This window comes from Balaenoptera musculus, chromosome 1, assembly GCF_009873245.2.
Source record: "Balaenoptera musculus isolate JJ_BM4_2016_0621 chromosome 1, mBalMus1.pri.v3, whole genome shotgun sequence".
Taxonomy (NCBI): Eukaryota; Metazoa; Chordata; class Mammalia; order Artiodactyla; family Balaenopteridae; genus Balaenoptera; species Balaenoptera musculus.
Genome location: NC_045785.1, coordinates 140,865,359 through 140,885,382, shown reverse-complemented (window position 1 = coordinate 140,885,382; position 20,024 = coordinate 140,865,359). Strand labels below are relative to the sequence as shown.

At 37.7% G+C, this 20,024-nt stretch overlaps 1 protein-coding gene across 3 annotated transcripts in view; it reads right to left on the bottom strand.

Moving 5' to 3' along the window:
- HMCN1 (hemicentin 1) overlaps nt 1-20,024 on the bottom strand; it is a 506,773-nt gene that overhangs the window by 253,832 nt on the left and 232,917 nt on the right. For all 3 annotated transcript variants that reach the window (XM_036867831.1, XM_036867840.1, XM_036867846.1), the window contains exons 12-15: nt 9,583-9,724; nt 8,366-8,493; nt 5,999-6,112; nt 550-708 (exon numbers count right to left, since the gene is read on the bottom strand). In XM_036867831.1, coding sequence (XP_036723726.1) covers nt 550-708; nt 5,999-6,112; nt 8,366-8,493; nt 9,583-9,724 — 543 coding nt within the window. The remainder of the gene's footprint in view (nt 1-549; nt 709-5,998; nt 6,113-8,365; nt 8,494-9,582; nt 9,725-20,024) is intronic.

Sequence of the window (20,024 nt, the reverse complement as noted above, 5' to 3'; positions counted from 1 at the left end):
AAAGTAAGATAACAATCTGCTACCTTTGCTGTCATCAACATCTCCAAATTATGGTCTAGGGCCAAAGTCTAAGTTTTGGCCTCCAGATGTTAATACTTAGGAATTTGGTGTCCAAATGGATGACTCCTGATAGGAAAATGTTTGGCAACAGATGATAGACCAGTGAAGTCTATAGTCTCTGAAATCAAACAACCTAGATTCAAATATCCAGGCTCTGTCCCTCCATAGCTCTTGACCCTGGTCAAGTTGCTTAGCCTTCTTAAGCTTCCATTTCCTTACCTATATAACAGAGAAAATTATAGTATCTTCCTCTTAAGATTGTTATGAGGGTTTAATGATATAATGCATATACAAGTTCTTAGCACAGTGCATGGTAAATAGGAAAAAACTTGGTATATGCTAACTACCATTATTATATTAATAACCTGAAATGCTCTCTAATTTTGCCATTCTGACAAATATTTCCACCAACTGCTTCAAAGTTATTAGTGTCAAAAAATACCAGGTCAATTTCAATACAAACTTGTCTATCAGAGACGGGATGCTTACAGCCAACATCCAGAGTTATCTTGCCAGTTGCTCTTCCGGCATCATTGACAGCAACACACGTATAATCACCAGCATCCAGATCTTGAGTTTCTTGAATCTTCAAAAGTCCCAAGAGAGGGTCAATAATGAGAAATGGTGAGGGCCTCAGCTCAAGATCCCCTAAGTCAAAACAAAGCGGAGAACGTTAAACAGTTAAATGTTTACATAGTTTGCTATTGATTTGATTGCAAAACTTCTGAAGAAAACGATTGTAAAGTTTTTAAATACAAGTGTCTTGCACAATGCAGACACTTAAACAATGTTTATGCAATGAAAGAATGAAGTGTTTCTTGGTAATGAGCTGATTTATTAGTCTGTATAATTCCACAGGCTAATCTATAGCCAAAAGTCAGGCCCTAAATGAATTATATACAAATATTTCCTACCGTATATGTACCTAAATGAGAACAAACTCTCTGAAGCTATGTTGGGGGACTAGGAAAGAGTGGCAGCTGTCACCGTGGCTGTGTTAGGTAAGAAGGGAATGGGAAGATGAAGGTTGAAATGAGGTTTCTACCATCTTTGTGGCAGGATGAATTTCAATGACCCAGGAAATGCTTCGGAGACTATGGCTGTTCTTAGTTTGGCTAATGACCAGGTTTCTGGTTTGCTGAATGTTCTCAGTCAGATTTTGTCTTGTGAAAGGTATGAGCTGCCTGAGAGGATTCTAAGGATGGTTCGGGAAGTAGGAACCACAGCTGGCTAGAGAGGGTAGGGAAGAGCTTGCTGAGAGAAGAGAAAGAATGGATGAGGAACTCTTGACAATGGCCAGAGAGGAGTATTGTTATATAAATCTCCCAGGATACCTCTACTAAATCTGTATTAGGCATCAAAGTTCTTTAAGTTGGAGTTAGAGGAAGAGTTTTTTATTATGGAGTTTTTTGGAAGAAGCAGGCAGGGGATAAATGAGTGGAGGATGGAATCAGATATTGAGTTTGACATCGGTATGAGGGTGGAATGACCCAAGAAAGATGACTTATGTCTGGGTTGCCTGTCCCTGCAGTGCCTCAGATCCCCTGAGAACCATTTCTATTTGAAGGCAGGCAATGCCTCAACAAATCTCTAAGTTGGGTTAGCCTTTCCTTAGGCTTCCCTTCCTCCAAGGTTTCTCCTCATCGAAGAATGAATTTCACCAGGATGACAAATATCATAAAAAATTACCTAGTACTGATGTTTAAGTGGCAGCCTAGTGTCCGTATCTTTTTTGTTTGTTTTTGTAAAGGGTGATGTCAAACTCTTTGTGGGGATCCTAAAAAATTCCAGGAGGTTTAAGGGCCATTGCCTTAGGGTTTCACAGCATGCCCAGATGTCAAGTCTGAAGAGGTACTCTCCAAAATGCCATATACTAGCTTAGCCATGTGCCCTGGGACTAAGGACTGTGGAAGTAACTCCCTCAGCTTTTAACAGGCTAAAACCCCAGAGCTAGCAATTCTCTAGGACACTACATAAAGCAGCCACCAACAGACTCAGAGCAACAAACAATTCTCCTTTTGTTTTTATAATTTGGGGAGGAGAAGAGGTCAAAGGAGCCATAAATTTAAAAACAAAAAAATTACATTAGCAACTGTCAATGCCAAAAATAAAGTATTTTTCAGCATTCCAACATTTAAAACCCCAATCATCCTTTTAAGCTTGCTACTGGATACCACGCGAGAATGAGAGAAGCAACTAAAGCCTTGTCTATGTGCCTCTGGGAAACTTTCATAAGTAAAAGCAGATGATGTTGACATAAACTTTCCTCCCTCTAGGGGAGGATGCAATGTGACCAAGCTGTTCATCAAGCATTAAAATGTTTGGACTAAAATGCATTTAGATTTTTGGATTTTACTTCTCCTTTATTTCTTCTGTATATGTCAGAGGACATAACAGGTTGAAATAAAGACTAAAAAGCTACTTTTTGCTAGTAGCTTTTTTTTTTTTTAATAAAAGTGTTTAAGGAATAGCAGCAATGAAACAAAATATAAATTGGAAAACACTGGTTATATCAAGTTTGCATTTTGATCACATTTTGGTCATCTCTCTTGATTTCTACTGAACAATTAGTAATCAAATTACTGAGAAGCCACAGAGAAATACAGAACCTTGCGATGAAAATGATTGAGGGAGAATTTACTTTTAATATTAGATAAGATTAGAAGAATGTTTACATACATAGTAAAATATATAAACTTTGCTGACAATCTATTCTAGGATTGAACAATCATTACCATTAAGGAGGATTCTTTCTGCTTTAGTTTAAATTCAATTCTGGCCTCTGTGGATGCAAAGACTAACAGAGAGATCATTATCCATGACATAAGACCCTTTAAATTGTTGAAGGTTCTTTAGTGATTCTCAAAAATGTTTGTCTCAAGACCTTTTTATACTCTTAAAAATTATTGGGGACTTTAATGAATTTTTGTTTATGTGGATTATATTTGTACTTCACATTTTAGAAAGGAAACTGAAAAATTTTAAAACATATGTATTTAGTTTCTAATAACTCATGATATTTTAACATAAATGTATTTTATAAAAAAAAAATTTCCCTGAACAAGAGAAACTTAGTGAGAAAAGTGGCATTGTTTCACATTTTTGCAAACCTCTAGAATGTCTAGCTTAATAGAAGAGAGCTGAGTGGTCATTTTTGCTTCTGCATGCACTTTATTGGATATCACATATCATGTAGCTGAGATGAGTGTGAAAAAGCCAAATAACATCTTAGTATCATCAGGAAAATAATTTTGATCTCATGGATTCCCTGAAAAGAATTGTGGGGAACCTCCAGGGATTCCCAACTACACTTTAGCAACAACAGATCTAAAGAAACAAATTCAATTTCTTTACTATTTTACCAGAAATATTCTTTATACAACACTTTAATAGTGTCCCTGATTCTTCTTTGAACCCACTTTATGTTGCTCATTTCTTTTTTAAATTAATTAATTAGTTAATTTATTTATTTTTGGCTGTGTCGGGTCTTCATTTCTGTGCGAGGGCTTTCTCCAGTTGCGGCAAGTGGGGGCCACTCTTCATCGCGGTGTGCGGGCCTCTCACTATTGCGGCCTCTCGTTGCGGAGCACAGGCTCTAGAGCGTAGGCTCAGTAGTTGTGGCTCACGGGCCTAGTTGCTCTGCGGCATGTGGGATCTTCCCAGACTAGGGCTCGATCCCGTGTCCCCTGCATTAGCAGGCAGATTCTCAACCACTGCGCCACCAGGGAAGCCCTATGTTGCTCATTTCTAAAATCTAAAATTTTGGGGGGCATTTGTATGTACGAAATTCCTTTTCTCAAATGGTCTGAATGAAATACAATTTATTAATGAATGATGGTTGCCAAGGGCTGCAGGGCAGGGGAAATGGGGAGCTGCTGTTCAACAGGCATAAAGTTTCAATCATACAAGATGAATAAGTTCTAGAGATTTGCTGTACAACAGTGCCTAGAGGTAACGATAGTGTACTGTTGCTTAAAAATTTGTTAAGAGGGTAGAGCTCGTGTGTTCTTACCATAAATAAAAAATAAACAAACGACCACCTACTTTATTCAATAAGAACTGCCTGGAAAAAAAGCTATGAAGAAAAAGTTATTCTTATGGTTAGAGAAAGAACTATTCTTTCCCCCTGTGGTTTCCATAAGGTAGGATCTTCCTAACCTTGTTGTTGCCTCATCCCCAGCAGAGGTGGCACAGAAAGGTCCAGCTGCCTCCTCGTCCCTTCCTTTTTGGAGCCAGTTTGCATGTAGAAGAGTTTGTCCCCTGGCTTTTCTCTTTATGATCCAGATTCTGCTTATGGAATAAATTGCCTGCCTGGGACTGGGAGAGGAAGTGATACTGGGGTTCAGGGCAGCTCTGCATATTGGTGATGAACATCAATCGAAGCAGGTCCTCCAACATGATGTGTCAGTGCTTAATGCCCACATGCTAGCTCTGTTGGTGCATAACTCGAACAGAGAAATGGGATATGATTTACTAGGTGCACTGAACTCCAATGTCTCTGGTTGAGAAAAGAAACTACTAGGCAGTCAATTCTAGAATCTTCCATGTGGTAGCTGCACAGCTCCCTAACTCCTCATTCACCTCCCAAGCCATTTGTGGGACCAAAGCTGACATACAGACTATTCAGGAGAGTAGCACCTACTTGGGAGAATAAAAGAGTTTCTCTCTGTGACTCAGCTATTTACAGGCAGAGAAATCAGCAGGTTCCATTACTTTAAAGATTTTTTTTATTATTAACATAAACTACTGATTGATATTTTTCTGGATTTATTTAATTAAGATGTGAGTTTGAAACTTTTATCTACTTCATTTGTAAGTTAAAGATTTAAGTTTTTCAAATAAGGAAAATTAGTTTTTGTTGACTGAAACCTAATTAAGAAGCAAATCGAGAAATGCTTTCTTTTCAGAGAAAACACGAAGACTAAATCATTTAACATGGAAAACTATGAAAATGACATTATCTCCTAGTTTCCCTCCCTGTTGTTGATTTGTATTATTGAAAAATATTTGTTTTCTACATAAAGCCTTTCCTTTTCACCTCGTGTTCCCTAAGAGTTTGAACCCGAGGTGAATTCACAATTTTGTAATTATGACATCAACCTGTTGCTATGGGAATGTCTGTGATTTAACAAACAGAATCATAACAATAGTGCTTTGTACTATTTAGCATTTTTCATCTGAAGATTAAAGAGTATTTTGCAAACAGCATCTCAATAATCCTAGCAACCTCCCTCTTAGGGTGTTTGTGGGGACTTTTCTTTCTCATAGATTGGAAAAACTGAGAGAAAAACAGAAGCAGGACATTTTATACAGATATCTACTGTCAGCATTTGAGCCTAGACCAGGAACCAAGGGCATTCTCACCAAGGACAAGCAGCACATTATGGTTATTTTATTACAGAATCACAGAGGTAGAATCTTTATATCACAAATAGAGGCAGATAATTTCTATACTTGATATAAACAGCTGCCATGCAATGATGAAGCTGACCACAAAATACGTTTGTCTTTCAGTCAAATGTCATTCAACTGTAATTTTCGAGGTATGTCTTTATTTGAGCACTTTATAGAAAGCGTGCTAATTGTGAGAGCCTAAGCAAAGTCAACTGAAATAAGTGAAGCTATTTTAAACATTAACTGAGTATTCTTGGACAATTTTCTACAGGAAACAATCCTAAACTAATAAAGAGAATGTTCAGCTGGATTAGCAAAGGCGAAGTTTTCCTGCTTAGATTTTCACGGTCCTATAATCCACACCAGATGTCAAATGCTGAAATTCAGAGTGCAGAATTTTGAACTATCGTCTCTAGTGAGACCATAAACACATTTTATGGGGCTGCTAAGCCACACACCAAAACAAATTTTTAACAAATCATTTTTATCTAAAAGAGAAAACAACACTAAGTGAACTGGACGTGAACATACTTAAGAAATGTACCTTTGAACCATTTAACCTGAGGTGGAGGAACACCAGACGTTTTACATTCCATAACTGTTGTATCCCCAAGGGCAACCAAGAGCTCACTCTGAATTACGATCAACTTCGGGGCTTCTGAAAACAACAAACATGCAAATAATTAACGTCTAGCACAATGCCACTTACACCTTGTTTATGTTTACTAAATGAACCAATTAAAAAAAAAACCTATTATTATTTACGTGCTTGTGGCTATCTCAGTTTTTACAAACAGAAACAAACTCTTATGATGTATATGCACACAGATGTGTGTGATGAAAAGATCATCTATAAGGCCAAAAGAATACTAGGAAAAAATAATTCTGATGAAACAGTGTCCAAAAATTTAGGAAATTAATTGATGCACATTTTCTAGGTGATGCACATTTCAATTAATCGATGCACATTTTCTACGTGACTTTAAGGATATTCATGCCTATCTACAGAGAGACAGTTGTAGTCTAAGGCTAAAATTTGCATCTATAAAAAGTAGAATCTCCCACTTTTAACTATTTTTCCCTTTGATGTTAAATACAGACATTCTCTAAGTTTCTTTCCTTAGCTCTGTTTGATTCACCCCTTTGCCTAATGCTTTAGTTCATGCACGTATTTTTTTCTTAACTGAACATTTTAGGACTTCCTAACTTCAATTGAGGTAGTTTTAAACAAAGCCAAGAGTTAATTTCTCAAAGATCATGTTACTCCTTGGCTAGAAAACTTTGGTGATTGCATTTCATAATTCCCTAGTTTGGCTTTCAAAAATCATAAACTGGTGCATGGCTTTCTTTTGAACTTCACGCTCCATTACACTTCCTTACTTATCACAAGGTATGGAGCTACACTGGTAGTCCAAAACATGCCCTATTCCCTCCCATCTTCCTGCTTTTGCTAAAGTTTTTTTCCTCTGCCTGAAATGCCCTTTGCCACAACTCTTCAAATCCCACTCATTCTTCCAGGCTGAGCTTAAATCCTATCTCCTTTAAGAAGTGTTGGCAAATTCCCCAGTCAGAATTAATCTTCCCCTCCACCAACCTTCCACTTTTGTACTTATTTGTCTGCCTTATTATATTTATTTACATATATCCACTCCCATTAATCACACTCTTGAAAAGTAAGGACCTCATGACATACATTTTTTATTTTACATTCCACAGTCTCTAGCACAGCATTTTACATACTTTGGGTGATTACTAAGTTAAATAAATGGGTGAAATATTTTGGTTTCTTTGTGAATGAACCAAAATTCATTTCTGCGATGCACAATCTGTTTCAACCCCCATTCCCAACTGCTTGTTCCCTCTCCACATGGCTGTTCTATGAACGTTTTTAATTGTCATCTCTAAATCTGAGCCCATCTTCCCTTCTAAACTTATTCACCACGTGCCTTCCTCATTTCTATAAATGAGACTTCTTCCCAGGCTTTTAGGTCCAGTATTTGTGACTTTTTTGTTACCTCCTTCATCTATACACACCATCTACAATTCTCAATCTTTATTGTGGCTCTTTTACACTCCTTCCTCTCCACTGCCAATTTTACTACCTTACTATGAATGATGAAGAAAAATGAGAGAAAGGATGGATTGCTAGTCATTAATTATTCACAGTTTACAAAATGACACTGAGCATATAATGCCCTTGTCCTTTATTTGTCTAAGAAAGACCAAAGTAAAAGAAATATTCTCTTCTATATTACATATTATTAGAATATACAATTATGTATTATAATAGATTCGATTACATTATATATGTTAGAATGTATTATATTCTACTATATTATGGAATATTGTATTATAAAATAGTTGTCATAAAGTATATCTTCAATAAATGTCTGAGTTTGGAGGGGAAAAACTGAAGATGAAAAGCAAAAAGTAATATCTAGATAAGTGACAGAGATGTTGTAAATATTTAATTATAACAGAAATATTATAAAGTTTCATATGTATAAATATATTTATACATATATATATAAATTCATATATATATGAACATAAGTGGAAAATGTAAAATAAAGTTGAGGTAAACTAGGAAGGATACAGAATTTATTAATTTGTAAGTAAAATATTACAAAGAACAGATGAATCATGGAAGGATAGAACTCTGTGGACATTCTGGAACTCTTCCATAATCTGGAAGCTTCCTTGATTTCTGTTGATTACCAAAGCTATTCACTCCCTGAACTTTTAACTTAAATTAGTTACAATATTTGCTTTAATCAATGTGTGAAACAAACAATAAATTATACAACTGGGTATAACTCATTCCTAATATTAATTTTCAAGAAAGTACTTTTACATTGCTTGATATGATATTCATACTATTTGTACTGCCTTTTAAACTGATTATACTTGCCAGTGTATCTGAGGGTAGAAGTCTGTTTATCCATCCCAGCTGAATTACTTGCCAGGCAACCATAGATCCCTGCATCTTTGGGAACTGCATTTTTGATAAATAAGGTACCTTCTGAGGTCATCCTATACCTACAGACAAAAAGAAAATAAAATTGAAAATACTCTAATAATAGTATCAAGGAACTATAGCACCTTCCTTTCAAATATTTTAGAGTTATGTTTGTGGTGCTGATTGCAGAAATGATTAACATCATCATTTTATAAGCAGAAATGTTATAAAGATAATAACAATAGGTCCCACATATCTAGTACTTGCCATGTATTAGGGCTGCTCTAGTAGCTTTACATTTATCAATGTTTTAAATCTTCCTAACAACCCAATGAGTTAGATACTATTATCTCTGTTATACAGATGAGCAAAGAGGTTATACAACTTGCCCGGAGTCAGGGTTAGTAAAGGGAAGAAGTGGAATTTGCACCCAGGCAATCTTGCTCTGTGTGAACTTCTAAGCTAAACAGTTCCTCAAAATGAAAACCTGAGAGATGCAATGCCTCACATCTCAAGTGAGTCTGTGAAGAGACCAGGAATAGAATCTGGCTCACACCTAAGCCCTTCTCCTCCTGCCAAACCCAGAGTAATGGAAGCCCGATGGCTGGAAACTTCATTGCTTATGCCCCTCGTGTTCAGTACTCTCTTTGAGCATGAGAGGATTCATTTTCTTTTAAAAGCATCCAGCAGAATGTACGATAGTATGGCAACAGTGAGCAGGAGTTACGAACAATGTCTGCATACACTTTAATTAGAGCTACTGTTCTGTCCTTTGTCTCTCCCTCTCTCTTCTGTTAAATCTCAGGACCAAACCTCTAGCCAGACGGGTTAAAACTACACATTACTTTACCCACAGAAAGTCCATTATCCCCATTTCAATTATTCAAGGTAAACCAACTGTTACAGTGTTATGTTTGCAAAGCAAAGTATTAGGAAGCACTTAGTCGCAGCTATTGAATTCAAGACTTAAGAACCTCAAACTCTATACATTTATACATTCATCATTTATTATTTTACTGACATTTCCTGGCCTATTGAGAAAATCTAAAGCTGTGGATTTGGGTCAAATCTCCCTTAACCTTAGGGATTTGGTCAGATTAGTATTGTCCAGAAATGTCACCAACTTCTCTCACTCAGTAAAAACAAAGAACATGATACAAACCCAGTACCTGTGTGAACCCACAATAAACATATCATTCATGGTCCAGGTGATCTTTGGTTTGGGATAACCTGTTGCAGAACACATGATGGAGACCTCAGATCCACCTGTAAAAGACTGATTCTTGGGCATCACAGTGACTTTGGGCGGTTCTGCAGATAAAAGGAAACACACAGAGTGAAATGTCAATGATGTTAGCAGGTTTGCAGGCTTCTCACTGTCACCCCTTTACTTTTAAAAATATATTTATTTGTTTATTTAGTTATTTTTGCACTTTCAGGAGTGTACAAAACTGGGGTCTGCTCCTTTCACTCCCCCAGAGCTCCTCCTCTCCCTGAAAGACTGATGCAGGCTGTGGCTGGGCCCCCAAAACCTGACTCCGCACCCCACAGGCCCAGGCAGGACCACAGAGGGCCTCATCTCTGGCCATTCATCCCAAGGCCTTGCAGCCCAGCCCAGCCCTGTCAGCCGATCTGGAGCCCCAGGGCTGCTCCTACTCCTGGATCTTGCAGGCATGACAGTGGGCAAGGCTTTGCCTTCAGAGCTTGGTGAGGGTCTGGCACACTCTCCTTTGAGGGGACATCAGGGGCCTGGGTCTGAGGCCAATGACAGAAAGGGGCTTCCACTTGATGGGGCCTGAATGCAAGGGGGAGAGCAGCCGGACTACTGTGACATAGTATTATTTGGCAGCCAGGGCTGGGGTCCCTCTGTCCATTCTCTAGCCAGGTCCTGCCCTCAGCTCCTGACCCAACCCATGGCCTCAGCTACTGGGCTGGCTGGGCACCAGGCCCTGCAGTGGCCCTGTTTTTCCGGGGTATCTTGGACGTGCGGGAGAAGGTGGTCCTCGAGGTGGTCCGTGGGACTTGGATGTTCCCAAGCTCATGGCAGCTGGTGTCCGTGAGGTTGGGAACATCCAGCCACAGGGTGGCTGCTGGTGGGGGTGGCATCCAGAACCTTCACCGTGACCACTCCTGAGGTGAAGAGCTTCCTCCTGGGGTTGCAGAAGGAGAAGGTAGAGTATAACACAGAGGTGAGGGGCAACCAGCCTTAGATCACCAGGTAGAAGGCCCCTCTCTTGAAAGGCAGCAGGTCCTATTGTCGTTCTGCACGCCCTCAGGGTAGAGTCACACTTCAAGGTTCTCTCTGACCACGCCCAAGCCCACGCGTGCCATCATGGTCCTGGTACTTTGTTAGTTGATGATACAAGAAATTTTCACAAATTAAGGTATGGGGAATTCATCCTAGCTTATACATGATTTGGCTTGAACTTTATGCTAATTAGAACAGCCTGTCTATGTACTGTCAAGCATGCATTGTACATGGGCTTTAACCATTAAAGAATGTATTTAAAAAGTAAAAATGGAGTAACTGTGGTTCAACCATTCAAAACGGAGCCAGGTGGCCATTGTGGGTGTGGTTTCAGACACGCTCCTGCATCACTGAGAACTTGAGTTTTCTGAACTGTATCAAACTCAAGGACACCACCAACTGTTCTCAAAACAACATCTGCTACCAGTTGCCTGCTGCAACCTTATGGTCTCAAGGTCTCCCCTTATAACTATGCAACCATTCAGTCCCCAAACAATCCTTGCTTAACAAGCACCCTTTCTTCTTGCCGGTTCTAATCCTAATTCTTGACAAACAACTTATGCAACTTTGTGGGTTTTGCCTATATAAGCCTCCCTCATTTTGTTTGTTCAGGCAGAACACAATTCAAGTGCTTCTTGAATCTGTGTCTGCAGGGCTACAGTCCTCAGTTTGGCTTGAATAAAACTCTTTTCTATTCCTATTATAGACTGTTTACTGATTATTTGCATTGCCAATGAAGATGCCCCAAGGTACACATGATCAGGCCCATGCATCCTATGAAGAACAGCTCCTGCTTGGCAATCTGCATTCGGGAAGGGCCTCCATGAGACCACGATGCCCAGGATGCTCTGGTGGTTAGAGATGATGACACAGGGGTGGTCCACCTCCAGCTTCTGGCGGCCCTTAATCTCAAAGTGAATGCAGTATATGTACTTGAAGGGCTGGATGAGCCCACTGACGATGCTCACATTCTCCACTATCTGGCCATGGCGACACAGCAGGCAGGTGACCATGGCCACGGTGATGACCATAAAGCAGAGCACGCAGTACAGGCTGACCTTGGCTTAGAACTTGGCCATGCAGCTCAGCGGCACAAGCAGCAACAGCTGCAGCAGTGTGCAGTCAGCCACGGCCAGAGTTCCACGGCCAAGGCCGCGCTGAAATCATGCATGTACGGCGGCCCCCTTGGGGCCTCGATGGCACTGGCCTCAGGCTCCCTCCTTGGGCTCTGGCTGGAGAGGAGCTCTTTGGATAACCCCTATCAGGGATCTGGTCCAATCCGTGCAAGAGAGAAACCAAAAGTAATGAAAGCACGGGAGGTAAATTGCTTTTGAGAGTAGAATGAATCTGATTCCAATGTTGTGTTTCTGCATCTCCACTGGTTACTATGGGGCCCCTGGCTACTTTGCTCCCACTAGCTGACTACTGGTTTCCATCTGCTCACCTGGAACTTCAATATAAACGTGTTTTCAGGCAAAGTCTCTATACTGGGCCTTTTGCCTCTTTCTATCTAGTGAACATAGGTTTGGAGCCAATCTTGTCCTGACTGCTGCCTGTTTTGAGTTGCTCTTTCCCTTTTTATTTGTTTGATGATAAGTTTGTTGAGGTCGAGACCATGTCTTTCTTATTATTCCATATTCCAGTATATTCCACGGTACATAACATCTCTTTCATGTTATGCAGTGACTTGTAAATGAAAGACACTTAAAGCCATTCATGGAATACAGGTCATTCCTAAAAGGTAACTTGGCTCTGAGAATTTTTTTTTTTTTTTTTTTTTTATAAAGTAGGCTATTTAATTTTATTTATTTATTTTTGGCTGTGCTGGGTCTTCGGTTCGTGCGAGGGCTTTCTCTAGCTGCGGCAAGTGGGGGCCACTCTTCGTCGCGGTGCGGGGACCGCTCTTCATCGCGGTGCGCGGGCCTTTCACTATCGCGGCCCCTCCCGTTGCGGGGCACAGGCTCCAGACGCTCAGGCTCAGTAGTTGTGGCTCACGGGCTTAGTTGCTCCGCGGCACGTGGGATCCTCCCAGACCAGGGCTCGAACCCGTGTCCCCTGCATTAGCAGGCAGACTCTCAACCACTGCGCCACCAGGGAAGCACCGGCTCTGAGAATTTTTATGCCTGCCGGCCTCTGGAGATCCTGTGATACTATCATTTGCCTCATGCCCATGGATTCATAGGACCTCAACTTAGAAAATATCAAAGTGCCTATTGCATTCCACTTCTATGGCAGAAAAAAGAGTTCTGAAAATGAAATATTAAATCAGAAATTTATCGTCAAAAAGGATACAAGAATTCTCTGGGGTAGCTGGGATGTTGATATATCTGGTCTAATCAATTATGTTTTACATCTATACTACTACAGAGTAAGAATTAATCATCAAAGAAGGTACCATCAAAGAAATATTTAATCATTTTCTTTCTCTTTAAAGCCTATTTTTTTATTTTATTGAAGTATAATTTACTCATAATATTATAATAACTTCAGGTGTATAACATAGTGATCAGTTATTTATATAGATTAGGCCCCATACAAAATTGTTATAATATTGACTATATTCCCTGTGCTGTACATTATATACCTGTGACTTATTTATTTTATAACTGGTAGTTTAAATAATTTACTTGGTGTAAATATCCCCCACTCAATCAGCTAGAAATAAATTAATTTCCACAATTTTTGAAATAGATGTCACGAGTATTAACAAAAATAAATTAATTCAATAATGTGCTTTTTGCACAATTATTACGTTCCTGGCTCTGTGCTAACTTATAGGGATACACTGATGAGCCAAACAGACATGGTGTCAGCTTTCCATTCAACTGGGTTTTTACTATAAATGAAATTGAGAATTCAGTTAGTCAGTTAGATCTGGATATATTTATGATGTACCTTTATTATAAGTTAGTCTGCAAACTGTGGTTTGGTTTCACTAAGAGGAATCCCCAAACATTTGAAAGAGATACAAATGGTGCCGCTGAAGTGGGCAGCTAAAGAACGGAACAAACCTAATTAGTGCCTAATTGCTAGCAGCTTATAATCGCCCTTCTTTCTTCTCCTGTTTACATTGTGTTTTTCAAATAATGTTTGCCTTTGAAGTTAATGTTTAAAGGGTTTTTCCAGCCGGTGGACTTGGTTGATAGCCTCATTATTCCATGGTTTCTTCTTGGTGAACATAGGGCTAGAGAAATGTGTGAGGTCAAGGGCAGATTGGCCATGGCCAGTAAGTTCAAATTGTGATTGCATCTGGAGTCCATCAATTCTGCAATGCTGGAGTACTACACATGATGTGGGGATGCTGCAGACAACCTTCAGGGGAAGAGGTGGAAAAAATTGAACAGTTGTTTCTCTTCGGAATTTTTTGAATACCTACATTTATTCCCACCTTCCTAAAACAAAAGGTTTTTCATGTCTACCTCATTTTGACATAGGATTGCTGCAAAGATTCGGCAGCTCTTGGGATTTCTGTCTAAACATGATGCCTTCCAATGGCGTCTGCCAGAATTGGTTTGGCAAATCTCCCAGTGAGAATCCCACTGGTAGGCTCTGTAGTTCAGATATTAAAGTGAAAATAAATGTCAGTTACCCAAGCCAGGATGTAGAGAGCTAGGAGGTCATTTCTCAAATAACGCCTGGGTATAGGGTGCTGCTCAGGGTCATGAAATAAGTCTGTGTGCAACATACAGATGGGATGACATCATCCCACAGAAGGTGAGAAATTTACCACTGCTCTGGAAAGAATATTTCTCCTGATGATAAGAAAATTAGAAAGGACATGAACAAACACAGGGAAGCATAATGGGATTTCAACCAAATAACAGTTGAATAAAGATGATCAGAATGATTCAGACTTTACTTGATTAGGTTAAATAAGGATATAATAGACCTCACTATAATTATTTCAACTGTTAGATTTCTTTTAATCCCTAGAAAAAAGCTCAACTTGTTTTTAAAAAGTAGTTGTAATGGAGCAAGAACAAGGTATTGAAGAACCATAGTTCAACTCCATCAAAGTCCAGAGTCCAATTTTAGGCTTTAAGGAAAAGTAATCCATTCTCAGTTGGTTTTCAGTCTCATTTCAGCATCACAATCATCACCATTATCATCACCACCACCAACACTAACCATCTGCACCACCATAATAAATAACTTGCTGTTCATTAGCCAAAGCAATGGGAACATGGCACTCTATTAGGTATTAAGGCATTAATTCATTCTTTATATTTGAACCATAACGAAAGAAAAATATGTGAATATATTCGTCACCAATGATTTTAAAATGTTAGACATAAATTAGGATACTAAGAATAAAAAATACTACTTTAAGACTTAGGTGTCTTTACATAGCATTAATGCTAAGGTTGCAAAATGCATTATAAAAGAGCATGAAAACAGCCATTGCTCTGACTACAAAGACCAAGGAAGATAAAATCTCACCTAACTCTTAAAAATCTCCAACATCACCTTCATACGCAAGAGGCATATTTCCTGTTAGTCAGGTCATTTGGGTCTGATTTGTTGCTGCTATGCCTCTGGTAGGAAACTCTCAAAGACAAGACCTAAGGCCTTTTTCTTCAAGGTGATTTAATTACCATCAACAAATTAATCAGACAATGGTAATGATTTGAATTACTTAAGCAATAATTTAAAATATTTTTCAGCACTGGTATATTTACAGTACTTGGGCAAACTTCTTTGGGTTTTCATTCTTTCACAAAACAAACAGTTATTGAGTACCTACTGTATTTCTGACACTTTATGACCTCAAAGATCTCACAGAATATTGTATACAAAGACATATTATGTACAATTAGGAACTAAATCTCTTTCTAGTAGTCAGTTCATTGAAATAGAAAGGTGGGTAGAAGTTACTGAGTATCTATGTGCCAAGAATCTAACTCTAGACCCATCATTTATTTTTCTCAATAACCCTATGAAGTATTAATGCCATTTTACAGATAAAAAAACTAAGGCTCAAAATGGTTAAATAATCCATGATATCTGGTTTATACTTCAATGGAGATAATAATGGTATCTATACACTAGTATGTATAAAATAGATAACTATTAAGAACCTGCTGTATAAAAAAAAATTAAATTAAATTAAAAAAAGATCAAGATGAGTGTATTTACCTTTGTGTAAACAAAAAATAATAATGGTATCTAACTCATAGGGTCATTGTGGATTAGCTAAACTAATATACATAAAACACTTAAAAAATTCCTGGCACATAGTAGGCACTATGTAATTTTTGCTATTATATTCCATTATATGGTAAAGAATGATAAAATAAGTATACAGTATTTACAATATATGTGTACAAATGTATTATCTAGACATTTACACATGAAACTTGATCACAATTCTCACACTTGCATATAGTATTTAGGTTACACATCCTAGTAATAAATAATACTTATTATATATTATTCGATTCTTCTGAAATTTGAGATGTTTCTAGACACTCAAAATGTATTAGAAATTTCAATAAAAACAGATAAATTTAGTTTTACTGATGGAAAAAAAACACACCAATACCTATGTCACCTGGCACATGTTAAAAAAGAGTTATGATGATGTAATGAACATATGGTTATGATAATATCAATTTCATTCTTAGTGAAGTAATTCTGGTCATTAGGGACTTACTTCATCAATCAGTTTGAAAACTATTTCCTTTTTTGTTGCAAAATTCTCTCTAGTGACCTAGACTAATTAGTGACAGACATCTACCCTTTCCTGACACCACAGAAGACAAATTAATACTTCTCATGTTCATACAGACATAGAAGGAGGAAAGGAGGCTTTGTCTGGCCCTTTGCGTTCCATGTGGCAGCATGTGATTATGGAAGAAATGTCAGCTCTACACTGAATATGCTCAAATTTAACCAGGACACCTGTGTTCATCTTCAGCTTCAAAAATCATCCTCATAAAGGATCAGTCAATGGAATCAACGGAAGATAGTCTGTTTTAAACAAAACTTTAAGGTCACATCATGTAAATAAATACCACTACACTTATTCTGATTTTTACTCCTAAGCCTGACCAATACAAGCATTTGGAAATTTAGCGGCCACTGTGCCACCTTAAAAGTGATAAATTGTTTTAGCCGATTTCACAAAATTTTGCAAAACTCACCTGACAGAATTCCTAAATTAGGGTGAACTAGTTTAAACACTACTTCAAAAATAATATCTGTATAAATTTTTTCACCAGGTAATTATCAGATTTTGTTGTAAAATATGGTTTTAAATGTAAGCAGTCATATGCTGGCATGTGCTATAACAGGAAAAGAAAGTACTTATATAATGAAATCTAAAATTGTTGACGTGATTCAAATAAGCCATTGAAGTTAACATGGAAACATGAAAGACAAGGTTGGTGACCCCAATTTTCCTTATAGCCTGCTACTGTTACTTTGAGGTCCATTCAGCAATTAAGGAGCACACATCCATTGGGTACAACTGTGTTTTTCTCTCTGTGCAAGGCATTATGATTTTTTTTAAAAAAAAAGGGCAATAAGTATCACACAGTGCTTCAAACCTCATATATGGACACCAAAAATTATTTGCCTGATACTACTCTGACATATAAAATCTAGCAGCATCAGTAATATTTTACGGACAAAAGAATGATCTACCAGTTTCTCTACTTTTAATCAATAATTAGAAGTGAAGCCTTAACAGCAAGTTCAAGTATGCAGTTATCCATATTAAGGAAACATGAATGATGGAAAAATATATGAATATCTAATTATTTTAAGGTAAACAGTTTTCTTGTATTGAAAGGAAACATTTTGATTTCTTTTTGCTTATCCATACATGGTTTTATGTGGATCAAGGGTGAAGATCAAATGTTGAAAGTATTATGAAAGAGTCAGCTCGTGGAGGACTGAGGGGTGTAAATTTTATTCTGGGGTAATTAGGAAACCACAAAAAGGGTTTGACTAGATGGATACAAAGCAATATTTAGGGAAATTTCACCTGATGGTACTATGGAGTAGAGTGGGGCAACAAAATCAGAAGAAAGGAAGTCCCTAAAAAGAGGATTTTTATGGATTTAGTTTAGGCATGTGAATCACGAGGGGGATGAGGGTGGTGTCAATGGAGATAACAAGAAAGGGAGTGATGTGAGAGGCAGTGAAGAACTGAACTAATCCATGCATAGAGAAAGTGAGAGGCGCCTCAGCCGAAAAATATCATTACAACTGGGATAATTCCATTTGAACTCTAAATTTCCCATTAGATCATTCACTCTGATCCCTATCAGCATAGCCAATCATCTGCTGATTCCAGCATCAATGTCACATAGAAAATGTGTCCCATATAGGTGTCCATAAATAAAAAGGATGTGGGAAATTCAACTTTAAAAACTGATGTACTGTGTTTGTGTGGCCTGGGAAAAAGAACAGAGAGAGAGAGAGACAGAGAGAGACAGAGAGAGACAGAGAGAGAAAGAGAGAAAGAGAGAGAGAGAAATAAGGCATGATTCCTGAAAATAGATCTCAAGTACCCTACTTCCTGGTCTACAGCTTTTGTTACCCCAAAAAGCAAATTAGATTAACAGAATCAACCATGAAAGGATTTTTATCTCAAAAACTTCTTGTGTTCAAAAGAAATAGGGTTACAAAGTTTTAGAACCTTTTACTTCCCAATTCCAAAAGGATTTGCGCCCAAAAGGAACCTAGTGGAACAACTGATTATCAATTGCTGTTGTTTAAATAGGCATTAAATTACATTCTGGAAAAAAAGTATTTCAAGGCTATCAATTGATCTCTGTGATGTAAGATTCCCAGGCTTCTAAATGTTCCTAATGATAAACTTTATGTCATGAGGAATTAAGACTCTGATGAGAAGAAAGATACTCCATTAACGAGTTTTTAGTATTAAGTTTCTTTTCTTGAGTTCTCTCCATAAAAGCTAAGTAAAGATACTCATTTTAGAGACTGTTTAAACCTACATTCAGCCCAACCACCTAATTGACTTATATTTCTAAAAACGTATTAGAACTGTTTTACAACTGTTCCCCAAAATATTTTTCATTGTGGATAATATATTCCCTTAAAATGTTGCATGGCCTAACATCAAGCCATGCTACATGAGAAATTGGAAAATAATTAGTATTTAATTACTGAACCTAGGTTCCATTGAATCCTACAGCCTGAAAATATATTTTACAGCATCTCTGACCCTTCTAAATATCTGTATTTACTATAGAAAAAGCTAACTTCAAAAGGTTACATAATGACTATCACTGAGCCTGCTGAGAATTGTAATTAGTAGTTGCTGTGTCCTATTTTAACAGATGTGTACCTACTGATTTACCTCAATCAGCTTATTTAAAACGTATTGACATTGTTCTAAAATGCATTACTTCAGTTTCTGATTAGGAAAGTAACTCTAGCTAGTTCTGATGGTAACTAACTTTTAAGTGTGAAGCTTGTACAATGAGAGTAACAAAATTTCACTAAGAATGATTTATAATGGATAGATGTGCTTGCTCACTTAATTTTTCCTAAATCTTCAATCAGTAGAAATGGCAATGGAATATATTTTAATATTTTTAAGTTTTTCCAGGACTACTAGACAGTTTGCATAAGTGGCCAGGGAGTCTTTCCAAACAGCAAAGGATGAAAACTTAAAACTAACCAATCAGCCAAATGATCAAAAACAATGAAAACAGGTATCAATGGCCTGGGAAAAGAGGCAAGGGCCACTGAAATTCCAAAGATATGGAATCAAATGCAACATTTCCAAATGAAATCTCATCAATAGAAATATGAAGACCTGGCTACAACTTTCCCAAAATGGTAGAATTATTCCTGAATGGCAATAATTCAAATGAATTACGATAGTGGTTAGTCTACAGGGCAGTAGCAATAAGTTTCCTAAGACTTCGGTTCTTGCTATTTCTGCCTTTCTTTTTTCTCCAGAAAAACTGGAGCTGTCTCCAATAGCTACATGCCTATTTAAATTCAAATTTAAAATTTCCAAAACTAAGTCAAATTTCAAAACAAGCTCCTTAGGTGCATTAGTCATATTTCAAGTGCTAAATTGCCACATACAGCTAGTAGCTATTATGTGGGACAGCCAGATACACAACATTTCCATAATTATATAAAGTTTTACTGGACAGTGCTGGACTAGAGAGCAAGTCTATTAAATCTCAGAGAAAAGGTCACTAATTCTTTGACTTACCAGTAAGTAGGTACAGTGGCAATAAAACACACAGGCAAAGACTAAATATTGACAGTTGCATGCTAGATTTGCAAAAAAATTCCACACCCAAATTCCAGTGTGGTTATGAAATTCAGTTAATGAGAGAAAGGCAATAATTTCAGAGACAAACAATGATAAAT